Raw genomic sequence first — 26,282 nt, forward strand, 5'->3', positions numbered from 1 at the left:
CTTTACAGCTGGCCTAAGGCCAGACGTGCATTGGATGGCTTGTCCGAGCTAGGGTCATCTGCGTAGAGGAAGTCCAAGAGCACAGATGCAGACTGATCATTACCCTACCCATCCTACCTCTAAGTCTACCCATGCTACCTCTGCCTCTTGGTTGCCATATCAGGCAAGGATTAAGATCCTTCTCTTTGCACGTGTACTGAAAGAAGTATTATTTCATGTATTTTTTTAAGGTATCTCTCTCACTTGTATACCTGTCTTTGGGCTGCGTGTGAGGGATCTGACTGATGAGGGCTAAATGTGCTTCCCCTTCAGAAGGCCTTGAAGCTTTTTTAGAGCATCAGTCCTCCAAAAGCAGTAGGAAAGCTGCTGACTTGCTTCAGCTGTGTGCTCTGCCTTTGGAGTCCTGGCCCCAAACGTACCCAGTCAGAACTCGGGATTCAGAGGCTCTGCAGGGAAGGGCTGTTGTCTTCTCTGAAGTCTCTGATCTGTTGCTCTGGCATCTAATGAAATCCTTTCTGTGCTATTTCTAGGAAAAAATGGAAGGAAAAAAATTTTAGGCCAATTGACTTTTCCCATTTTCTGCAGAGGAAAAAGCCTTGGGTTATCTCCTGTGAGAATTATTATTAAATGTGAATTTCAGTAATATGTTAAGGAAAATCTTACAAGCACTTTTTACTTCAAATGCCTCTTCTTTACCAAACCCGTTCTCATTAACTACTTTTTAGTGTACTTTGACAGTACTAATGCTTTAGGGGAAGGCATGATGTTTGCTGTTATGTCACCTGATTCTCCTTCATTAGCAGGATCCATCTTAATCCTAACATTTCTTTCTGATTCTCCATATAGAAAAATAATTTGCATCAGAAATGCTGAGTAAGAAAACCTCAAGTTGTAGTACATTTTTTTTTTTTTTATGCTGAAGAAATTAATGCTAGCTAATATTCCTGTTTCTTGTTCTATTTTTTTTTCTGGATTTGATTTTTGGTAACTGGCCCAACTGTGTCCCATTGTGGGAGCTTGGCAGAGAGAGGGAGAAAGACTGGAGAAAAAGATTTGTAGGTGGCAGGGACAGCTTGTGTATGTGGCTGCATACGTATGTGAGCTGGCATAAGGCAAGGCTATGTGGATGTTAACTGTTTAACTAATGCAGTATATATATCCTTAGCTAGCTGAGAATGTGACCTAAGGAGAGCAAATAGACATATATATTTATATGTATTTACAGGTGCCCCACTGGTGTTTGATTTCTGTGCAAAAGTGATCAGCATGAACTTGATTACTTCCCCAGAGATTATGTCCATGCAAGGGTGAATCATATAACTCTTGGTTGACTCATGGCTTGAATAAAATGGAATTAGCACAATCCAAAATGGCAAGAATTGCTGTTCACAAGGAGAAAAATAAAATGTGTATTTACACAGCAAATTTAGGTAGGGAAGGATCTGTTGTCCTTCTGTAATGGTAAAGGGAAGACTTTTTTTTTTTTTAAAAAAAAAAACAAACAAGAAAAAGGCAACCAGAATTGAAAATGAAATCCAATATATTGCCATTCCACCTCTAGCTGTGATCTTGCTTGATCCTGTAAGTTAAACAGAATAAGTGCATGTGACATTACTAGAGAAAAACTAGGCAAGAGAGGACAGAGTATTTTAATTGCTCGCAGGAACTCTTCCTCCTCTGTCAGAATCAAAGCCGCGTCTCTACGTGCTGTCAATGGTAATGTGTTGTTGCCAAATTACCTTTTGGATACCATGTAAAGCAGAAGTTGTGATGGCCAGTGGTTATTACAAACAGAAATGGCCTCTTCTTAGGACAAGTGCTTTGGCTGCATCCAGTTTTTGGTAAGTGCTTTACACCTACTCCAGTTTCTCTTGTAGTTCCAAGTGGACTTGTGTTCTTGCTGCTTTGGCTAATTGTGTTAGGTGTTGCTGTTTTCTATTATATTTTGAGTTTCATCTGCGAGACAGCTACTTCAAAGTGGTGGGGGAAACAGTTTCAAAAAGAGACGTACTTGTTAAATCCCACTGAAGTCCAGTCGTAGGGAAGGCGCTAAGCTCGTTCTGAGGCAACTCCTTTGTAGAGGTATTGCCACCTTTGCGATGCTTGGAGAGAAACGCTGTTTCTTGTGTAGGTGGGAGAGGAGACCGTGAGCACGGGGAGAACCCCTGTGTCGAGCTGCAGACAGGGTGCTCGAGGGCTGCTCCCTTGACCCAGAAGGCAATAGCCCGGGGCCCTGCAGGTGAGGTGACACCCTTGGTGGTGACCCTTGGGGGACTTGTAGTGCCCTTTGCTTCTCAGGCAGCGAGCCCCGCATCTCTCCTTAACACGGCACCTCTGATTCCAGCCCCGTTGACCGGGGGCTGCCTTCTCATCCCATTGGGTTTCGAAGAAGTCCTCTTGGCTCCGTGTGGAGGCTCCAGGCACGGCGGGCCGAACGACAGGGATAAGGAAGGCGCCGGGGCGCTTCGGTGCTTCCAGCACGGCTTTTGCAAATCCTTCCCTGCTTAATCTCCTCCAACATCTGCGCATCCTCTGGGCATCTCCCCGTGCCCTCCGGTCGCTGCCCACCCCCGGTGTCGCCTGCGCCCCTCCCGGGGGTCTCGCCGTCCTCGCAGCGGCGCCCAGGAGCGGGGCCGGGGGGCGGTGGCGGTGTCGCCGCCGTGTCGCCGGGTGTCGCCGCGGCCCCGCTCCCCTCCGCTGTCCCCCCGCTCGCCCCGTGACGTCACGTCTGTGGCGGTGAGCGCGGGCTGCGCGCAATTTTGGGAAGGGGGGGCGGCGGCGGCGGTGGTGGCGGCGGCGGTGGCTGCGCGCTGCCGCCGCAGCTGGAACATCTGGAAGCGTTCAGCGCGGCTGTCTGCCGGCGGGAGGCGGCGAGCAGGCAGCAGGGAGGGAGGGGAGGGAGGCAGGCAGGGGGAGAGGGAGGGAGCGAGGGAGGGAGTAAGGGGCTGGGACTGTGCTCTCTTCCTCTGCAGAAACAGCTCCCTGCCAACACAACGCGCTCAGAATGGCTTTGAAGAGGAGGAGCAGCAGCGTTTGAACATCTTTTTTTTTTTTTTTTTTTTCCTCCCCTCCTCCTTTTCTTACTCTTGTAGTTGGTGGATTTTAAAAAGACATTTAACCCTCAGAGGCTTGTCCTGGATGCTTTTGGGTTTTCTTTTCTTTCTTCCCCCCCCGCCCCCCCTCTCTCCCGTTTCCCCCCTTCCTGTTCTTTTTTTATGGTTTAACAGCCAGAGGTGCTGTGCTAAATTCTTGGAAGGGGCCCGGATGTACTGAGGATGCATTGCAATTTCACTAAAGGAGGCAGTAGTGGAAAGGATCAGTTTTTGGTGTTTGATGCAATAATGGGAATCAGGTAATAATAAAAGGGGAAATTCTGCAGCTCCATTCTTCCTCGAATCTTACCAAGCCGATTTTCGGAGGGATTAATCTGGACTCGTTTTTAAATGGTCAATGAAAACAAGAGGATGTACATTCCCGAAGAAAACCATCAAGGTAAGCTCGAGATCCACCTCGGAGGCTCCAGCCGCCCATCTCTCCCCTACCCTTTGTCCGTGATCTCTTTCGCTTCGGCCCCGCTGCCCCCGCCGGCGGCCGGCGCGGAGCGGGCAGAGGACAGCCCTCGCCCCCCGTCCCCCTGCAGAGCACGCAGCTACCCGCGGCCGGCCGCCTTGCGGGGGGACCCCCGCGGCCCCTCGGGGGGCAGCCGTGTCACCGGGCTGAAGAAAAGTTGCTTTCAGGCACCGCCGTCGTCTCCGAGAGGAGAGGGGCGGCCGTGCGCCGGGGCCGGAGGCGAAGTGCAGCCGCGGAGCCGCTCGCTCCGCCGAGCGAGGAAGGCGAACTCGGGGTGCCGCCGCCTTCAGGGCCAGTGCCTGCTGCCGCCGTCGGGGTCCGGCTTCCCGAGGAGCCCTTCCCCGCTCTTACGCCGCGTCTAATCCCTCGCACGAAAGGGGAGGGGAAGGGGGATTTATCTCCTCGCCCGCACCCCCCGCACGTAGCGGCAGGATGGGGATCGGAGTTGGGCTCCGCTTGGGGCAGCGGCTGCTCGCCCGGCTCCGCTCAGCACCGCCCGCATCATGGACCCCGACCCGCGCCGCTGCTCCTCGGCACCAGCGGCCGTCGCCGGCTATTCCCCGTAGTACAACTTTGTTTGTCCAAACTCCAGGAGCCTCCCCGCCACCCTCCTCCGCCCAACCTCGACCTGCTGTTCCTGAAGTTATTTTTATCCCGCTAGCTACCTGCGTGCCCTCGCCCCCTCCCCTCCCCTCCCCTCCAGCCCTGTCCGCACACCCACGGCGGTGTTGCGGAGCCGCCAGAGCCATTTCCTCCCCTCCCTCCAGACGGAACGAGGGGCCCCCCACCCCATCCCATCGAGCCCCCCTCGTCCCATAAGGGGACCCCCCCCCCCCCGCGGCCACCTGCCCCATCGCCACCCCCGGCCCTCCCCTCCCGTGCAGCCTCTCCCCGCTGCCGGGGCCACCTCGGCTGCCCGCAAACAGCGTTCAGCGAGAACGTGTCCCCCCCAGGTAAATACAGATTAAAACGAAAAACCCCATGCCCGGCACTCCCACCATAGCCGCTCTATGGATAGGAGGTGGGAGGGGAAAGGAGGAAGCGGCCCCCGATGCAGAGTGCTCCTGCCAAGCGGGAGCAAGCCCGCAAGCACATGCATTCGGCAGCCGCCACTGGGCTGCTCTTCCTGGACCGGAGCTGATAAAGTGGACGAAGAGCTCAGCCTCCATAGCAATATGCCAACGCTATGGCAACCCAAATTCTGCTCCCTCCTTATCAGCTGCAGTGATTATATAATTGGAGGAACAGTTTTGCATCTGTCTCTTGATGCGGATTGTCATTTCTGCCAGGTGAAAGGGCAACTTCCAAAGCAAACAAAATCAGCCAGGTGGAAGAAAGTGCTGTTTCCTGGTGGTGCTCAGGCTGCCATGTATTTACAATCTATTTTTGTTTTGTACAAACAGCGCTTGAAAGGTTAAATTGATCAGTAGTCAGGAAAACCTGGTAGCAAGGAGATCAGAGCAAGCCAATCAGGATGTGGAACGGAGTAATTAAAGCAACCACAGATCTCCACTTGCAAGGTGGAGATCAAAAAGATGAGCAGAAGGCAAGCCTAGGTCGGTGGTACTGGTCAGCTCCTCATATATGAGGGGGAGGAGTGATTTAAGATAAGTGTCTCACTCGTGTATCCTTCTCAGTTGCTGGCAGCAGGATGAATGTTCCAGGTACTACTGATGCAAGACAATTTTGTGTCTGTTCTTGAACTGTGAGCGACATGGCTAGGCCTCCGCCAGCCATTGCTTTTTGCACATGTCTGTTTGTAGCTAACTGCTTGTCAGGCTACCTGGGCAGCCTGATGCCCAGGAGTCTGTACTACCAGGGGCGCAAGACAACAGTGGCTTCCCTAAAATAAATAACATGTACTACAGACCATTAGTTAGAAGGTGAGGGCTGCAGAGAGGCAGCTTGAAAATGCTTTGTTGACTCCTCAACTGCTAATATGAGTAGGCTTGTAATATACTTGTTTTGCACTTTTTTGGATGCCACTTAATTCAAGGGAAATCTTGCACACTAAAGTAAATTTTTTTTGGATGCTAAAATATGAGTCTGCTGTGTTTTCAGTGCAGTATCGTGTTACACAAAGAAAAGGGAGCTTGCTAATATTATTTGTTGATGCTGAGATACTTTTCAACGTTTATTTTTGCTGCACAATGGAATATATTTTGATAACGATTAATTATTCATTATTACCACAGAGAATGTGTTTATCTAGAAAATGTTAAAAACAAAACCCCCAAAAATCCCACCCACCAATCCCAGAAAAAGCTTTCAAAACTAACTACATCGCATTTAATGCACATGTGGGACTTGGTGTAATCCTAGATGGGCGTCTTTAATGCACTCCCTCATAATATTTTGAAAAACCTGCTCCCGCAATTTAAAATGGAAAATCGGTCTGCAAAATCACGTTTCCCAGCCCTCCCGAGGGAGGGAACAGCATGAGTCAACCTGGCCTTCCGTGTGGCGAGTTTGAACCTCAGACGTCCAGCTCATCTCCAGCACCTAGCTAAAGCCCTCTGCTCGTTCTCCCAACCTTTCCCGGGGGGGGAGGCCGGCCCCGCTTTCGATCCGCGGGGTTTAGGGGTGCGGGGCCCCGGGCGCTGCCTCCCCCAGGAGGTGGCGGTGCGGGGCCGCGGAGCCGGCCATGAGCCCCGCGGCGGCTGCCCGGAGGCGCGGCCGGCTCCGGGGTGCCGGCTCCCGGCTGCCGGGCGCAGCGCAGGCTGGAGCGGGCGGCGTTTTTTTTGGCACGGGGTCCCGGAGCGATGGTGGTGGTGGGATCGGCCGTTACCTCCAGCCACCCTGCTCCGAGCCGAAAGCAGCGCGACCGAGCTACCCCTTCCTTCAGTTTCAGTGAATGCCTTTGGGCTTTGTCCTTATTGCGTATTTCGAACAGATTGCTACCTGCTGCTTGTGAAAAGAACCCCCTCGGGTGTTTGTCGACCATAATTAGGTCTTCTTGCAACCTCCTTTGCTAACCCGCACGTATTTTGTTCTTGAAGTCTTTCTCTGCAAGGCGCTCTCTTTGCAGTCCTCGTATCTTCCTAATTTTACAGATACGGGGCTAATTAACATTCCCTTTATTTGTCAGAAGCCTGTTGATAGCGAGAGGGTCAAGTCACAAGCGTACTTCCTAATGCGTTTTCTGACCTGAAGTGAGGGTCAAAACCATAAATATTCCCTTTAACTTTGCAGGTGATTATGTACACTTCACTGCTGATTTCAGTTTAAGGGAAGAAATCTGTCTCATGCTGTGCTAGAAGACAAAACCTTGTAGATACAGTTTACAATTTATTGGACGTTTGCTGTAATTTTATGCTTTGTTTTCAGAATGCCAGTTCTATTTCCTGTATTTTTCTGGGGCAATTCTTGGACATGTAGGAGAAACTGTGCTCTTTCCATGTTTCCGAAGTCATCAGGTTGGCAAACAGAATCTTCAGTTCTGAGTATTTGTATTGTCCTTTCATTTTGCTGTAAAGGTTTATTACATTAGGTGATAGTTGTGGGGCATAAAGTGTACTGGGAATTGATTTGAAACAAGGAATTGGAAAACAATGGTATGTGGTGAGAAAAAAAAAACCTGGAATCACTAATTGGAAACAAAGCACTAAAATTCCAACCCCACTGATTTAACAATAAACACTGGTGTTTATAAAGTATGATCTTCTACCTCAAAGTACTTGGAACGTTCAGTGTATTAAGTATTTAATTAAATATGATATGAAATAACAATATAAAATATTAAATATAATACATAATGTTAAATAATGGTGCTTAAGTGTTCTGCATAACACAGTGTGCTGCATTTATTTTGAAAGTTACCGACAGAGTCTTCTGAAAAGTATTTAAGTGCTTTCAACTATTTCCTATCCTCTAAAGAATAAGTATTTGTTAAAGACGTGGAATTTGTAGTATATACTTTTGAAAGATTTTCTTTTAAATGGTCATCAGTCATAGGGGCTGGTTTGGGTCAGGTCACTATCAAAGCACTGCTTTTGACTGAAGTTTGTGAGTTTTTTTCCATCACAAACACCTACTTGTAAAGATCTCACTGGAGCTCTCTGTATCCTGTTCACCATTGTGAACACCCTCTTGGTTGCATATCTGCTCTGCAATCTAATATGCTTTGGGGGTTACCTCTTTGTAATTCTTGTCAGTAGATATGGCACACTCTTGCTGCTGTGTGGATTTAATTTATTCTACCAAGATATCTACTTTGAATTATTTATTATCTACTTTTTCTTTATTCCTTTTTTTTTTTTTCTTTTATTTTCTTTTGCTTGTTTGTGTTTAGGTTTTCTCTTATTTTCTTTCAAATTCTTTGAACGTGAGTCTGCATACATACTTCAAATAGTATTCATCTCAATGATAATTGCTCTTACATTTACTTCTTGTGGGCATGTATGTGTGCGACTTGTCATCATTTGTACAGGCCAGTTGAGAATATCAATTTGCCATTTGATTTGTCAGAAACTGTCTCACTTAACCCCTTTTGGGAATTAACTCAAAGGGCACGCTCCCTGAAGTTTAGGAATAGCAAACTCAGTACCTCCTCCGTGCAAGTGACTCCTCGAAATTTACTATCAACCAACCTTAACAGATGTGACTATGTGCAGTAAAAGTACCTCTTAAATTATTTAAAACAACAAATCAGATCAACACTGGAAAAAAAGCTTTTACCAATGGCAGTTATATGCTTTACAAAACATAATGTCATTAAATCATTCAAATGCCTATCTTTTTAAAGCCTGCAGACCAACTTAGTATATTTTCATTTCTCTGAAGCACTGTATTTTTTATTTAGGTAGTGGAAATAAGAGGAATTTGAGAGTTTATTAATTAAAAAGTTTATTATTGTTTCAGTACCATTAACTGTAAGAAAAGACAATTTCGAGCATGCAGACATGTTGATTACCCCTGAATTGTTTTCCTTTCAACAAAGTTTATCTACTACCTAATGTAATCTTTTTTCCTGTTGTAACTTTTACAAATGAAAGTTGAAAAAAATGAGTACTTACCATTTTTAGATCGTTTCAACTTTTTTTTGGAGTAAATGAAAAATTGTATGCTTATGCTACATGAGGATTTCTTCTCCTTCCTTCTGTATGTTGGCTTTTGTTTGTTGCTTATTTTTTATAGAAGAGGAAGACACAGTCAGCCTTCTGTGCAGAGGACATGTGTGATGAGCATACGGTGCCTGTGCCTGAGAACAGGTGTTTTGCAGCTGTCAGCAAGAGTTTTAGGTGGTAAAGTGGTCCTGCTGGGAGCTCTGAAATACAATGATGATGTCTTATGGTTGTAAGAGTACCAATTGGGACCTATCTTATAAGGCTTTAATGGAATAAATGATGGTGAGGTCAATGGTATATATGACTCTTTGTCCAGAAGAATCCTTGAAATGTCATGCCCTTCTATGGGAACTGACAGAAACCAGTGATAGCAATGTAAACCTTGTTAAGAACTTGAGGGGGATTATGGTAGCTCTCTTTCACCTAGAAGAGTGCAGTTGTCTCTGTGCTATGTATAGAGATTTCCGGATCAGAAGACCTAGCCGAGTTTCTCCCAGATAGCTAAATACACAGTTAGTAGATTGTACTGTTTGGATTGTTGAAGTTGGTGCTCTGGTGGTGGTGGTGGTGGTGGGGAAAACACGAAGAAAAAATATGTTAGGTAAAAGGTAGCAGACTTAGTAGAATCAAATTTTTGTCTTGGTTTTGTCACATCAGTGCTTGTCCAGAGATAAAGATGAATTATTGCAATCTAGAATTAAGAGATTATTAGCGTGGTTCTTCCTCAAGAGAAGCTTAGATTTAGGGATGCTGCTGGTAATGGATTTGAAACCAATCTGCTCTGCACATCTCCTTTCCAGTTGTCTTTCCCAGAAAGGATAGTTCTGAGACACTGCCCTAACTGTTACATATTTCACTGCAAAGAATTGCATTTTTAAAGATTGGGGAATGAAATAAAATCATAATGTAGGCTGAAAGGGATCTCCAGAGGCCAGCTAGTTCAATCCCCTGCTCAAAACAGATGTAATTATATGAGATTGCTCAGGGCCACATCCAGCCAAGTCTTGGGCATCTCAGAGCTTCTACAAATGCTCTGGGCAGCACATCCCAGTATTTAGCTGCACTTATGGATTAAAAAATAAATAAAGATTAAGTCTGTATATTTAAATCTTTATATTTAAGATTGAAAGCAACTTATTATATAAGCCATTAGCTAAACTGTAACCATGTTTTTGTGTTGAAATGGAGGACTTGAGAGGCTCTTGCTTTAATCTCTCTCACCAATTTCAGAGTAGATTGTGGGCTGTTTGGTGGTGGTGGCGGTGGTGCAAAAGTCTTACGTTATTAGAGTTTACAGGTGAGGTGAGACAAGCCTGGAGTTTTGATCACTGAATTTGTAAGCGGGTTGTTTTCCTGCACTGGCATGAAAGCCGAACTGTGGATAGACTGTGACCAGCACACATATCCTGATGAGGCAGTAGAAATCTATAAATAGTTCACTTTAATGTTCCAATACTTGTTAATGCATCCGGTCAATAGATGAATCCTGCTGTAACTTACAACATGCAGCTGAATCTAACTACATATTCTTGGGATATATACATAACCAACACATAAAATCACTGTGGAAGTGATGACTGTAGGGCTTGGTTTTAAAGAAAAAAATGCAGTCTGAACTTTTTAGGCTCTTTTTTTTTTTTTTTTTTTTTTTTTTTTTCCTGCTGACTAAAGGAAATTGAGATAACTGTTCATGGATGTTCTATGAGATATTAGAAGCTTACTCAGGATTCAAAGATTATATATTTGTCAAATATTGGTAGATGACTTCTGCAGTTTTCCCTGTGTGTGTGTTTAGTCCCAGATATTACATTCTAAATCTCAGTGGCTGACTAAATGTGGTGAGGGGGAATAAAGGTTTTTCATCCTCATACCTGTAAGGAAAAACAGAAATCCATAGGATTCATCAGTCTTCTGAACTGGGCACTGACATGCTTAGCCAGCATAGCTATGAGAGTGGGAAATTCTGCTGCTTTGGTGGAAGACTAGATTAAAATAAAGTCATTCTTAAGGGTGACTGGAGACTTAACGACTTTCAAACCAGACCCAGAAATGAGACTGAAAACCTGTCTAATCCTATGGGAACTTTCTTTGCATCTTGTACATAAATCTTAGAGTTGTTTTAAGGAAAATATTATCTGAGTTCCATCCAACCTTAAAGGATGCTTTATCATATGTTAAAATATCTTCTCTAGATGGCATTGTTATTTATCTTAAAATTTTCAGGTTTTCAGCCCATGATGTGGATGGTTGCCTTTGGGTATTTTGGAAAAAACAATTAAATATGACTGAACATGACATTATAATTACAAAGTAAATATGCTCTAATTGAGTAATTAACTCAACATTTCTTCCTACAGGCATTGTAGGAATGGATTCATGTTAGTGATCAGATTTCAGATCCTTTATTCCAAAGAAGGGAAAAAAGACTTCTATCGTTCAATACATCTGCATAGATGTAACACTTTGTAAGATTCCTCCACTTTTTAAATTTAATACGTATTTTTAATATATCAGATGTTTCTCTAACACTTTTTTTTTTTTTTTTTTTTCCAGATGAAATAAGATTTTAAATATACAAAGAGACTACCTGTGCCTCTTTTCTTGCAAGTCAGTCCAGCTCTGTTAGGTACTAGCTATATTCCACTTCATGCATTATTGACAACAACAGTTATTCTGAAATTGAAACTTGTCTTAAATAACATAGTTGTTAGCAGTAGATTTCATGAATTTTAGATACAGAAACACTACAGTGGACTGTGTGAGAGGCAGTGGAATCTGGGTGAATTCAGGAATAGATAATGTTTGTTGAAGATGTTGGGGTTGGAGGAAAAAAGGTTGCACTTAAATATACTGCATAGTATGGTGAACTTTGATACAGATTGTCGAATATCAGTCTTAACTTTTAGCTTCCTGCAATCTCAAACTTTACTGTGATTTCTATGTTATAGTTTTCATGTAGTTCACAAAAGACCACAGTTTGCATGCAGACCCTATATGTAAATACTGGAAGTTTGGATTTAGTTAATTCTGGAGCGATCTGATTTTCTTGGAATGAATTTAACACACTGACAGCAAAGTTAGCAAATTAAGCTAGGTAAACCCATGTGCTATTAAGAAAGCAGAGGAAATCCATAACATTCATTATTTTCCTGATTGGTGAACAAACAGACTTGTGTGTAGAGAAGAAAATGTCACCTGTGTGCTGCAATTCCCATTTGATACTTAAATTGCCTATTACTGCTGATCTTTGAATTGTGTAGGTGAACAGTGTGTTTTCAGTTGTAATTTACATTTGATCTGGTGTCTTCAGAGAAGTAAAATTCATTTTTTCATTGAAAATTAAAATTGATTGGTTTTAATTGTGCTTTGAGTGGAACTGTTGTATGACTAGTTGGGAGCAACAGGTACAAGTGAATTATGTGACACTTATAACTTTAACGTCAATTAAAAATTTAAGTGAAAAACCTGAGATTCATGGACTTAACATAGTTTTGCTGTAGTTGGAGTTGAAACTGAGTTTGTGAATTGGTGAGTGGCTTGAGTGATATAACTCTAATGCCTTTTGTCTGTCAGATAGGATCTCACTGGCTTTGGATCTATTGCACAAATCCTGTGAACGTGCAGTGTTAGTGTTAGTAGGTTTTTGGGATGTCCTAGTACTGCAGTGTCTTCTGAGCTCTTGTACACATTTCTCTGTGGTCCTCTTTGAAGAGAATTGATGGTTATCTGTTAAATGTAACAGAGCTTATTGATTAAATTGGATATGGGAGAATGCCAAATTCGTGTGAAGTTCAGGAGGAACTAGGTTGAAACTTAATTCTCAAGCTGGTTTGGGGATTTGTAGTGAGACCAAAAGAGTAAGTTTGATTTTAATTTTGTATTTGAAAGCAAATGAAATTACATCATGGTGACAGAAATAGAGTATTTCTAGACGATTTGACCATTATATCAAATGTCAGAAATAAAAGTGGAGAGTGAAAGAATAAGATGAACAAGACTTAAAGGCTTTTATCTGCTTTAAGGCAAAGGGTGTCAAGAAGAAAATAAGAGATGAAAACTTGTGTCCTAATTCATATGCAGTGATAAAAGCTGTTATGCATACCAGCAAGTCAGTCAGAAAATAATTAGAGGTACTTGCTACTGGCGGTTCCAAAAAACTATTTAAATGTCTTAAAATAAAAAAAGAAAAATTGGGTATCAGAAGAGTTAAGCATTGAGCTCTATAGGTGTTTGGCAGCATGTCCAGGGAAGTGTCTTGGCATGTGATCAGGCTGGAATCACTTTAAAAAGGATCAGATTTTAGAATATGAGATATTCAACACCATACTTCAAAACCCTTTTAACTGCGATAATGCAATGTCCACCATTTCTTATGAAAGATTGTGCTTAGACATCCTAAGGGCTTTCAATTTGCAATGTGAGTTACACAACTTAAAGTTTTTTTAATAAATATATATCCTGCTAACTTAATGCAAAGCTTGTATTGAAATAAGTGCAAAGTTTTCCTTCAGATTTGGTGGTACAGTTGGGCCCAGTTTTCTACTATATATATATATATTTTTTCCTGGTACTTAGTGTTCTTGTTGAGAACTTCATTCATCCTTGCTTTGCCTTGATTTTGCTCATACTTCACCAGAAAACCTTTGTGTTTTTATTTTGGGGCATGCATTTTTGAGGATTTGTCTTCTATGCTTTAAGGAGGCTTATCATGGAGAATGTTAGTGCACGGAATACAGAGGTAGGTTTGACTGAAAGTTGCTAAGCATTTTGGCATGAGGGCTGTAGGGTCAGTGGATGCATCCAGATATGTATGGGGAAATCCTATGTGGAGCCCATTCTACAAACATCAGAGGGCAGGAAACTTATAGCCCATACTGATGTTTTCATACTTCAGAAGGAACATGATGTAAGCTCATCCAGATGGCTTAATATATTGGTGAATTTTATTACTCATCATCCTATGTCAGTGTTGAAATACAATTTTAAAATACTTTAAAGACAGAATTACTGTAGAAGATGGAAAGCCCCACTTGTCATTTTGGGATCTAAACCTCTAGTTTGTGTAGCTAGTTGTTTTAATAACAGTGATGGAAACTATCTAGGCCTGATTCTACAGCTACAAAACACCAAACAGAGAGATTTGACAGATTGTCAGGTGCTATTTGGGAGATTAATGTAAAGACTAGAGTATGGACATTTAAAGGATCAGACTGTATTTTAATTTATTTATATGTTTGGTTGTAGACTTCCAGAAAGTCTCTATTTTTTACACAAAGGCTGTATTTCTTTCCTTTTAGAAGACCAGTGAAGAAATGTTTGCTTTGAAGTTATCTATCTGCATCCTTATATATATACACACATAGTCCTGATCCCTGTAGTATGAACATCTGTATTTTAAACATTAATCTTCTGTACCTGCCAGGCCGATAGGCTTTGAAAACTTATTTTCTTTTTCTTTATAAGCTATGTTGTGAGTAGGTGCTTATGTGAAGGTATTACTTTGGGAGACACAGGTGAAGAAATGAATATGGCATTTAATTTTAATGAGATGGATGATACGAAGCAGTGTGGTGTTACAGCTATCATCAATCCTTGAGCAGGCACAGGCACGGTGACTGCAGGATGCTCAATCCATCTGCCTGGGTGCAGACCATGGGGAACACCCCATGCTCTGGCCTTCCTGGCTGCACAAGCGGGTGCAAATCTCGTGCTGTGTTTAGAATAACAGTATGCCTGTTGGTTTGTTGCATGCCTCCAGCTGGGGTGGTCAAGTGCAGGGCTCCCAATGGGTACCCCGTGACTTGCATTATCCCTTTTCAGTTCTGCTGACTCCCTTTTTCTTTGCCTTAGTAACTCTCTTCTCTGCTCAGTCTTCTCCAAAATAAACCAGCCTCACAACCAGTTATTTTTTGTCCCCATTGGTCCCAGCTTTTCTACATCCATAACCAAATTTGGTACTCCTGATACTAGTACCCAGTAATCCCGGCCTGATACAGCATTAGTGACACATTTACCAAGGCACTGTTGGCCTTTCAATACTACTCAAAAGCACTCCAGTACTTTCCTTCAACTAAACATGAAGTTTGGTTATCTCTGACTCCCCTCCCCCCTAACTGTATGTGAAAACTTGGCCATTCCTTGAAATATCACCGGAAAAAATCATCCACTTCTCACTCAGCTATTTGTCATGTCCAGAAGTTTTCTCCAGTAGTTTTCCCTGTCTTGTTCAGTTACCTTAACCTCAGGCCAGGATCTAGGCCATGACACAGTCATTTTCTTGCAGCCTAATGCCAAGCATTCCGGGTGGTCTGAACTTCAGCAAGTCAGCATTTTGTGGTGAATGGAGTCAAATCCAGTTGGAGGCCGGTCACTAGTGGAGTCCCCCAGGGCTCGGTACTGGGACCAGTCCTCTTTAACATCTTCATCGATGATCTGGACGAGGGGATCGAGTGCACCCTCAGCAAGTTTGCAGACGACACCAAGTTAGGTGCGTGTGTCGATCTGCTCAAGGATAGGAAGGCTCTGTAGGAGGATCTGGATAGGCTGGACCGATGGGCCGAGGCCAACAGTATGAAGTTCAACAAGGCCAAGTGCCGGGTCCTGCACCTGGGGCACAACAACCCCAAACAGAGGGATGCGAGCTGCAGAGATCAAGTGTGCTTCTCTCAAGCATAGATGTCACCATGATCACATGTGAATCTGTCATAAGAGGGAACTGCTCTCTGGTGTCTCTCCTGAGACTCCATGTGGTAGAGGATGGTGTGCACACAGAAGGCTTAGTGCTAATGGCTGAGGTGAACTATGCCTCTTTTTTCCTTCCCAGCAGTACATGTGTTTATCAGTAGGCACTGCTGGGGCTTGAATGGCAGTCTAGCTACACAGGCACTTCTGTTTTTATCTACCATCTTTTCAGCATGTGCCATGGGGCACTTGTGTTTTTGTTTTCAGACAGCTGGAAAAAAAACCTCTCTGTGCTCTGGAACCATTAGAACATCTTGGAGGAGTCTGTGGTTGCACTGTGCATATGTATGTGTATATATAAGCAGAAGTATAATTTTCTCAGTGGACTAGAATAAGTGATTGTGATTGGAAGGGATCTAGCTGTTATGAATGTTCTGGAAAGAAATCAAATGATTTGAAACAAGAGAGAAATGAGCTGTGGTCCTTGTGATCCAGCTCATCTTACAGTGGGAAGCCCTTCACTCCAGGGACTCTGAAGGTGTAGACTAAAGGCTTTTAGAGATGTATTTTCAGATTGTTATTCTTCACGTAGTAAAACTGATAATTTGGCATAGGTTTCATCTTATTTCTCTGTAGGTGTTTAAATTGTCTAGTTGGACCTAATTGTCTAGAGTCCAAGAGTAGTCAGTGGAGAGGAAGGCAGTCAGGGTCACAGAACCTTATAGATGTCTAAGATGGTTGGGATGGATTGCTTTCTTGGGGTTCCTTCACTGTGTATAGAGAGATTTTATAGCTGCTAGAATAAATGCTAGATTTTAGATTGCTAGACGTAGTGAAATGAACTCCACTTTCTGCGTGTGTGTTGATTTCTAATTTTGACAGGCAACAACAAAAGTATAGTGTGGAGAAAAGAGTTATGTGCCTCCAGTCTGTTTTGATGTCACCTGTCCCTCCAGTGACCTGTGTGAGCACAAATACATTAAATGCATATTACCTGCATGAATGCATGCCATTATATAAAATAGATGGTTAAAGCAATGGATGATGAGAAAAACAATAACTCAGGAAAGATTCCTCATAGAAATCCAGGGAAACTGTTTTTTTTTTTTTTTTTTTTTTTTTTTTTTTTTTGAGGAGTATCTCTGTCTCCATCTGGGGTGAGAACAACCAACTTCTCCAGAGACTGTGTAGGAGTGGAGAGTATTGTGAGCACGAATAGGTAGCCTCAGGAAGGAGACGGGACTTTCCAGGCAGTGTCAGTGAAGGATGACAAGCATGCCAGAAGACACAACATCAGAGAAATTGTGCTGTAATCAGTTCAATCTGCTTCTCCTAGCTAGCAAGTGTGGTTAACTGGGCTGACTGGAATGTACAAAGTTTACAAGGAAAGATTAGCAGTTAGGTAACAGTTGTGTAGAGAGAGTTTAACTCTTTGGTTTGTGTGCTTTGTGCTTTTATGTGAACAAATAGAGCATGCCTAGTTCTGAAAGTGCCCTTTTTGAGCCTTTGCAAACTTGTACAGTAAAGAGAAGATAAATTGTGGTACAAAATTCATTTGGGTTTAAGGATAGCAAACTTGCTTCTGCCTGGAGTACCAGGCAGAGTGTGCTGAGTCTCTGACCCAAATAAGAGGGAAAGCCGTCATCCCTCTAGAATGCATCCAAAGGAGGAATGGGAAAGGACATTGTTCTGGTGACATAAGGAGAAAAGGTTAACCTGCCTTTGCAGGGTGAGCTTTTCTTCATCACCCCTCCCGAAAGGTGGCATACTTTTTTTTTTTTTTTTTTAAACGCTTTATTATCTCAAAGAATACGCAACTTCTTGAAATTTTGTGCCCCCTCATTGCCACAAGCAGGGATATCAAGTCTTTTATGTATCATCCTATTACCTCTTCAGAGCCTCTTTCCCAGAATGTTGATTTTTATTGCAGTGCCCTTTGCGTGGGCTGTGTAGTGATGGAATACCTGCCCTGTTCTGGGAGAAGTGGTGTGCTGTGACAACAACGACATGTGAGGCAACAGGTATGACTTCCTGAAGGGCATCAGCAGGAAATTCTGCTCACAGAACTTGTCACCTGCAGTGGAGTAGACTAGTTCAATGTGATGCCTTTCTTCAAATAAGCTCTTTCTTGTGAGGTGCTCATCAAACAATTGCCTTTTCTTAATTCAGGTTTGAAATCCGAATTTTGAAAATGAGAAGCGAGGGGAGTTTTTTTCCACAAATAATAACAAGGAAAAAATGTAGTATTTCCTGTCAGTGGCTTCCAGTTTTGACTTTCTATAGAAATCACAAACATATGCTGTGCCTCTATGGGAAGCTATTCTGTAATTTTGCACAGGATTGTCTACGATGTTTTCTGTCATCATTTCACCATTTGCTTTTGAATGCTCTTTTACTGCCAGTGCTTGGTAATGATACAATGACTCAAAACTTGAGACAAGAGAATGTCTCAGGAAATGCATAGATTTAAGTGGGAGCAATTTGCTTAAAATATCATAACTGTTGTTGTAACACTAGTTTTCTGATTAAGCCATTGTGCTGCAAATAACTTAAAATAAGGACAACAATGGGGATCCCCAGTCTATGTGTGAAAATGTTGATTTTTATCTCACTACAGGCCTCGATATGTTGCACAAGACATCATTTTACAGAAAAATGTCCAAGTGATGTATTTTAAATATAATCATAATAGTCTTGTGTTTCCTACTGCCCTTGGGCTGTCTGTAGGTAGTGGGTTTTAGGAGCAGAAGGGACATCTGCCAAACTAAAGAATCTCACCCGGTGGTTTCTAAATCCTCCTGTTTAAGCATTAACGTGGGTGTTGGAAAAATACCCAAATCTGGCCTGGGAGACAAAGTGTATGTGACCCCTGACATTACCCAGTTTTCTGATGCTAGGCTTCCTCGTTAGCAAAATATACCTTAGTAGACACCTGAGTTTGCTTGGTTACAGCTATCAAATATTTAATCTATATATATATATATATATATATTTTCTGTTAGGTGCAAAGGTTGTCTGGTGTCAAAAATCTTTCATATGCTCATGCTGGGAAATTATGATCAATTTTAAAAATAATCTCTTATGTAAGACTCAATGACTCATATGTCTTTAATCTCTCATTGTAAGATATTGTCCCAGTCTAAACATTCTTATATGTCTTTTTTTCTGAGTTCTTTAAACTATTGTATTCTTCTGTTTGAGGCATGGATTCCAGAACTGGAGGTTTTACTGCTGTGTTCCACAGTAATGCTCTGGCTCTGTCTGTACAGTCCCACTACCTGGACTTTTAGGCTCTCGGGTAGGTTGAAACTCAATTGTTGTCTGTGTGTTGGCTCTCCCTCTGATCATCACTTAGAGCCAACAAACCAGCTCTCAGGCCAAAGCAGTCGTGAAAGAGGAGCTTTGCGAAGGAAAGAGGAGAAAGAACTCGCATGCAAGCTCTGCCTCTGAAAAGGAAGGGTATGATACTGATGCCAAATTCCAGAGGTTATGAGAGATGCCTATTCCTTGGTAAACAGGCTGGATTTTTTTTTTTTTTTTTTACTAATGAGTGGTAAAACTAAACAATCTCATAACCAGTGTGCAGATATTATCAGAGTGAATGGCTTGTGTGAAATTTCTTGCCTTTTTTGTGATGTTGTTCCTACAAAATGCGGAGCGCCCCAAGAAAGGGATGCAAAAGCTTTAGCTTTCTTCTCCTTCAGCATAATCTAATCTGAGAACTGTCAGAAAGAGGGAGCTGGAGCAGTGATTGCAGCCCTACATCTGTGGCAGTGCAGAAATATTGCCCACTGACTTCTAAACGAGGGTTCTACCAACTCGGTGTACATCTACTCTTGCCACCTTTGGTCTGGTACGTGTAAATTTAATAATGATCTGGTTTTATGTAAGTGGGATTTCTTATTTTTAGAAAGAATCTATGAAGCCAGTCTCAAACATTTGTCTGCATCTACTGGAGGGAAGGTCAAAGAGAAGCTGGTTAACAATGTTTGTATAGACAGCCAGTGACATAAGAATTATTTCAGTGTTGCATCTTAATGTTAATCATAAGATGCAAGTCAGATGCTGTTTTTTCTCATAAAGGTGCATATAAAGAGTGTCTTCCCAATTTTCCTTTTTTTTTTTTTTTTTTTTTTTTTTTTTTTCTTCTCCTCTCTGCAGTTGCAACTTTCTGATTCAGTGCCTTATTTAGCTTGGGAATGCTCTTGACTAGCCGAGCAAGTCGAGTGCTTGTTTTTGCATCTGGATATTGCACATGCTTAGTATTCAGACTTGGAACATTCTCTGAGAGGATACCAGTAAATAAAAAAAAAATGGTAGAGGAATGTTTGTATGTTAGAGATGGAAAATACTGCTTTAGATACCCAAACAATTCAATAAAATTATTTTCTAAGTGACTATAAAAATGTGGCTATAAATCTGTTAATGCTGAAATGCCTCTAGATCACAAACTCCTGCTTTGAATAAAAGTGTGTTTTTTCAAATTGCCTTTCACTGTCACCCTGGAGTTGAAACAAGACATTGTTTTACTTTGTAGTATATCGTGGTTTGTAATAGTGCAGTTAGTAATTTTCTGTAGATTTGTTGTAATGTAGGCTCTCAAGCGAAAGGGCTTTTTTTTTTTTTCTTTTTTTTTCTTTCTTTGCAGAGTCCATTGCACATGGAGCATCCTCTTGAGATGCAGTGGAAGAAAGGAAATAGAATGATGTGACAGAGGCAGCATTTTTTCCCTCAGTTCACATTTTGTTTTTTTTTTTTTTTTTTTTTTTTTTCATGAGCTCTTTCTAGAGCCTTAGTGCTGCCAATATAAAAAGAGCCCTCTTGTTGAAATGCTCTTGTTTTGTATAAAATTATTCAAAAATAAGGTTACATTAGTTGGAGTGCTGAAATTAGGGGGAAAAAAGTGTCTATTTTCACTTGCTTAATGTTGTGGATTTGGTAAAACTTTTTGTACGGTTGGTTTCAAAACTTTCCTCTACTGATGCTTTTTTTTCTGGTGTTTGGTCTTACTCCAAGCAGCAAGGAAAAAGCACATTTAAAAAATAGAAAAATGTGATAGAATGCTAAGATTAATAGATGAAATCAAAGTCAGTTTTGACACTTGAAATATCTTTTAACTTATTTTCCTTTGTAACTGACTGCATTTCAAGAAGTGAGTGCATCTTTAATTTATTAGGATATTGCGTACATAGTCTAAATTTAGGTAAATGAAGCTTAAAATAAATTCTAAGCTTTGTCTTTCTGAGGAGCAATGAATAGTTTTTAGGGAACTCTGTTTTGTGTGGGTGCTAATGATATAATTTACAGATATGTTTTTCACAAAGTACAGTGTTGTAGGTACCTATGAAAATTAGATGCATTTTATTCTCTTAAGTTTTATGCCCAATGCCTGAGACTTCTAAAATCAGTAGTCACTTCTCAAAACTTAGACCAAACTTACTTTACCCAAGAGGAATGTATCTGAAAGTTGATTTTGCCTAAGAAGTTAATGGTGCTTAGGATCCCTCCTTTCAATGTCAGCAGCTTTATGGAGAAAGCTATCTGATTCAGTACCCCCCAGAAGAGTAAGAGATGTTAAAACTGTGTATGTTTTGTGGGGAAGTGTTGATAGAAGGAGAAGCTAGCCATATTCTCTGAGAGGACAACACATATGGCACTGAATAGAAAGTGAATTTGAAAACTAGGTGGCTGGATTAAACAGGAATACAAGAACAATTGATCCTATCTCTTTTGGGAGAGAAATACTTTGACACAATCTTATGCACCATATTATCTTATGATAATTCACATTATGAGTCCTTCATCTTTATCATTCGTATTATGAATCTTTGCTCATTCATGTACCTTTGATTCAGGTGGTTGCTGTGTTCTCAGCCCTTGCAACCTGTCCCACAGACTCAGAGACCATACTAGTGCAAAGTATGGTCATGGGTAGCCACAGGGCTTGATGAAATCTGCCCACTTCAAATGAGGGGGCAAAAAAGGAGGCAGGGTGTGGACCAGATGGCCTTCAGAGGTCCCTTTTAGCCTAAGTTGTTGTATGATAGTGTGGATTAGTGGCTTCCTAATGTGGGTTTTACCACTGGGAGAGAGGGCTGGCAGGGAGTACTTACACCATGTAATGGAAGGTCAGATGTGTGCTTTTCTTTTACATACCAAGTCCTTTCCAACAAGCTCTGACTGCTGTCTGGTTTTACACATGTGAATATTGACCCCATAAACAACAAGAGGAAGCAAAAATCTCAACCTGAAAAGCCAGAAGAAATTGCACTGTGTATGGTTTATCAGGGCTGATCTCCATTTAGCTGTGTATGTGAAAGTGTTAGTCTGTCTTTTTTTTTTTTTTTTTTTTTTAATATAGGTCTTTATTGAAATTCATACTTAATAGCTTAGACATCTCTATATAGTTTTATTTTTTTGTAATTATATGTGTATTTTTTAGCAGTCAGCTACCTGATGCAACTGGGAAGAGACTGCTATTTTGGGACTGAGAATGGAATCAGTTTATAAAGAACTGAGATTGATTTTTCTAGGATAAAGAATCATTGAAACAGCAGGATTTGAATTATTTAGATGTCACATATTTGTGTTTTCCAGACTGTTACATGTTTTGGGCCATAATAAAAACAACATTTTTGCAGAAAAGCAACAATAGAGTTGCTCTGTACCTTATGCATAAGCACATGTGCATGCATGTAACTCCCCACGCATGTGGGATTCATTTCATCTCATTTTATCCACTTAAATTTGATGTGCAATTAAAATTATATTTTCAATTAGTTGTGTACAACGTGGAAAGATTGGTACTTCCAGAGGCTGGTTTCACTTATATTTCTGACATCTGTCTTAAGAGTGGAAGGAATGGTCCTCTGCACTGACCCCAAAGGGAGCTTAGACACGATCACTTTTTTTTCCGATAGTTTGGGCAGGACGAGGCAAATCACGTTAACAGTTTTCTGTATTGATTGCTATCCCACTGTGCACTCTCAGACAAAGAATTTGGATACCATCTAATACAGTAAAGACTATTTTAAACCTATAAGAACCTTCTTTCTTTTTAAAACAGTTATATTTAGATTACTTGCTAAGTGAAGAGTAATCATTATTCACCAATAAAAAAATGATAAGCAGTTAAGCTGACAAGTTTGTCAGAAGAATCCACTCTACTGAGTTACAGTTAATCTCCAGAGGAATTTTACTGATGTCAAGGAAATTTTTACTGAAGATGTACTTGATCTCAACATCTTTCATGGTGGTAGCTTTAGTTTGAATGAATGGTGCAAAAAGAGGCATTTAAGCGAGAAAGCTTGCTCTGATGTCCCTATTTGAGGAACTGTGCCTAAAGCTTGTCCAAACAGTATGTTGTTCCAATAAATTTACCATGACATTGTATGCATGTTATAGCACATGTTTTGTCGTGATAGGTACTATATAACTGCTATATGTGAAGAACATGGCTTTTAATTTATATTCCATCTAGTGTTAGAAATGCCTTTGCATTTTGCATTCTGTGGGAGATTGTATTATCACAGCAGAACTCCAGTTTTGTGTAAAAGTTCTTGCTCACCATTCCTTCAAATATGTAGCTAATTGGTTCGCTCAGACTTGAGATGAATACAAAATCGTTATTAGTTTAAAAGGAAAAAAAAAGAATCTTTACGTCACTGGTCTTCCATTGCTATTTTCTAGCTTCATGAGTGAACTATGGTTGAAGGAAAAGAAAATGTTCCCTGGCTTGATTTCTGATAACTTAATCTAGGTGCCACCAGAAGTATGCATCAGGAATCCCAAAAGGATTATTTGTGGGTTTCTTTGCATTTTGTATATTATAGCTTTAAAGCTAAAAAAAATGGAAGTCGTCCTTCAAAGGAAATTGATCTTCTCCTACCAATAAAATTATCTCCAATTAGAATTTTTTAACCAGTTGAATTATCCTATGGACATCTCTGTCTCTCTTGATATCTATATCAATTATCAGACGTCATATTAGACGCTTGCCTTGGGGTAGAAGAAAGTAGCTCAACATTTAGTAGGCTCCTTGCTTTTTTTCCTCTTCCTCCTCCTAAAAAAAGGACCTTGCTTCTGATTCTTTCCATGCTCTTTGAATCCATGGTCACAAAAGAGCAAAGAAGAAGCTAGATGGATTTTTGTGTGCTAAAAGTTTTCAAACTTGTGGCTTTCTAGATTATTCTGAGCAAAATTTGACAAGGTGCCTCTTTAATGAAGGAGGAAAAAGAGACTGTTGCTTTGGTTTTCTTTCAGAACGGAAAGATAAAACTAGAGAATTAAAGGAAGGGGCACCTGAGTGGTGAAATCTTAGACGATAGCTTGTTATTGCACTGCTAGTTAGAAGGGGGGATAAGGGGGATTTTATCATTTGTTATAGTAGACTGAGCTGCTAAAACAAACAAGCAAAACAAAAACATCTGTCAGTAAAAAAAAAAAAATTACTTTTACAAGTACAGGATCATGTCTCATTTAAAAAAAAAAGAACTACAAAAGCAAGCAAACAAACAAAAAACAATCTGAATTATGTTCACTGAAAAAATAGCATTTTCAAAAAGAAAAATACTCTTTAGAGGCTTCTGTTGTCATGTGGCATGTACGAGAGAATTGAGTGACCATAAGCATTTGTTTATGAAAGGCAAGTCCTGCCTGAGTGACCTGATCTCAGAGCGATCTGCTTAGTAGGTAAGAATGATGTTTACCTGGATTTTAGTAAAGTGTTTGACACCTTCTCAACAGTATTCCGCTACAGAAACTGTCAGCTTATGCCTTGGACAGGAGTATGGTTCACTGTGTGAAGAACTGGCTGGATGGCCAGGCTCAAAGAGCCACAGTGAATGGAGTCCAAGCCAGCTGATGGCTGGTCACCAGTGGTGTTTTCTAGGCCCCAGTCATGGAACTGGTTTTGTTTAACATTTTCCTCAATGATCAGCATGAGGGGACAAATCCACCCTCAGTAGGTTTGCAGAAAACATCAGGTTAGGTGGGAGTGTGGATCTGCTTGAGGGCAGGAAGGCTTTGCAGAGGGATCTGGATCGGCTGGATCAATGGGCCACCTGGGAGCACAGGACCTTCAGCGAGGCTCAGTGCTGGGCTCTGTACCTGAGTCCTAACCTGGTGCAGTGGTACAGGCCTGGGGAAGAATGGCAGAGGAGGACCTGGGGGTGCTGGTCAACAGCAGCTGAATGAGAGCTGGCAGCATGCCCAGGTGGCCAAGAAGGCCAAGATTGTCCTGGCCTGCATCAGCAATGGTGTGGCCAGCAGGACCAGGGAAGTGACTGTTCCTCTGTACTCAGTGCTGCTGAGGACGCACCTTGGATATTGTGTTTGGTTTCAGATCCCTCACTACAAGAAGGTTGTTGAGTTCCTCAGGCATGCATGGAAAAAGGCACTGAAGCTAGTGAAGGGACCAGAAAGCAAGATTTAATGAGTGGCTGAGGGAACTGGGGCTGCTCAGTCTGGAGAAGAGGAGGCTAAGGGGATACCTCATTGCTCTCTACAACTACTTGAATGGAGGTTGCAGTGAGGGTGTTGGTCTGTCAAATGGTAGGATATGAAGAAATTGTCTCAGGTTGCACCACAGGAGGGTCAAGTTGGGCATTAGGAAGGATTTCTTCACAGAGAGGGTGGATGGTCAGGCAGGCATTTGAATGGGCTACCCAAGGAAGTGGTGGGGTCCCCATCCTTGGAGGTATTTAAAGACATGTGGGCATGGCACTGATGGATGTAGTTTAGTTATGGGATTTGATGGGTCAGGTTGATGGTTGAACTTGATAATCTTGAAGGAGTTTTCCAACTTAGGTGATTCTGTGATTGCTTTCTTTGAAGTAAGTAATGGAAGACTGGTGATGGTTCTGCCTACTTCATGTTTGAACATTCTACCATGGGGTTTTGAGCCCATGTGTATTAAAGACTCACTTTTCAAATGAAACATACTGCCTGCGTGGGCCACTCCATCACAGAGGCTTGCTGAGGTCACAGTGGCCACCACTGCCTCGCCTTTGCTGCGGGCCATATAAAACAGGACCTCTGCAGCTGGCCCTCCATTCACTGAGCATCTAGGCCCTCTGACTGCCAGCTTGTGCAGCAGGAAGAAGACTAGAAGAGCAAGGTGAGCAGCAGGCCTCCTTGGTGTGCGAGGTTAGCAATGCAGTCCGGTGAAGCACCAAGAAGGAATGCACCTGACCAGAAGGAGATGTGTCATGGGCAGAGGGATAGCGCCGGTGGCACAAGAGACACCAGTGCCCAAGGGACCTCTGGCGCCCAGCCCACAGACAGATACAGGTGGTACCATTGGCACCGTGATGATGCGGGGAACAGGCCGGCCTCTCAAACACCCAGCGACAGGGGGGCTGGGCCTTACCATAGGAGCAACGGTGATGTGGGACGAAGGTGGGAGCATCAGACAGACAGCCGCAGGGAGCAGAGGCGTGCCCAGAGTCCAGAGCACAGTGTGGGACCCAGTAATGGCCGTAAGCCAGAGAGCAATGTTGGAGCCATGCATGAAAATCAAGCCAACAGTAGCATGGGACCGAGGCATGGGACTGGATGGCCCCCTGGTTCGGCACCCTGGCCTGAGAACATTCTGGATGGAAAACACCCTGTTTGGGCAGTCCTGGGCAAGGACTGGCTTAGCCTTCTGCCCAATACCTTGGAGCCCATGGAGCTGGATCCACCAGATGTGGAGGAACGGATGGAAGTGGATCCACCTCTGCCAGAACAGATATGGGACTACTGCAGCATGTCTTTGTGCTCTGCCATCCGAGAGCACCAACAGCATCGCAGGAGTGCCTGGCAAGTTGTTTGCTTGAGCTCCATCACAAGCATTAGCTTGCAGCCACCAAACACGATGGACATCCTGCAGGCTTACCTGCCAGGTGTCCCGATGTCCCGACAATAAACAACTCTTGCCAGTTCTCAGGGGTTGTATGAGTGCTTTTTTTTTTTTTTTTTTTTTTT

At 42.4% G+C, this 26,282-nt stretch overlaps 1 protein-coding gene across 36 annotated transcripts in view; it reads left to right on the top strand.

The window, feature by feature from the left end:
• Positions 1-2,893: 2,893 nt before the first annotated feature.
• CACNA1C (calcium voltage-gated channel subunit alpha1 C) overlaps positions 2,894-26,282 on the top strand; it is a 436,365-nt gene continuing 412,976 nt past the window's right edge. For 24 of the 36 annotated variants that reach the window (XM_035346016.1, XM_035345958.1, XM_035345977.1 and 21 more), the window contains exon 1: positions 2,896-3,492. In XM_035346016.1, the coding sequence (XP_035201907.1) occupies positions 3,444-3,492 (49 nt within the window). In that variant the 5' untranslated portion in view covers positions 2,896-3,443. Of the gene's footprint in view, positions 3,493-5,124; positions 5,235-26,282 lie in introns of those variants that run through there. The other 12 variants (XM_035346115.1, XM_035346200.1, XM_035346133.1 and 9 more) reach the window with 4 other exon arrangements.

Source organism: Oxyura jamaicensis, chromosome 1, assembly GCF_011077185.1.
Source record: "Oxyura jamaicensis isolate SHBP4307 breed ruddy duck chromosome 1, BPBGC_Ojam_1.0, whole genome shotgun sequence".
Taxonomy (NCBI): Eukaryota; Metazoa; Chordata; class Aves; order Anseriformes; family Anatidae; genus Oxyura; species Oxyura jamaicensis.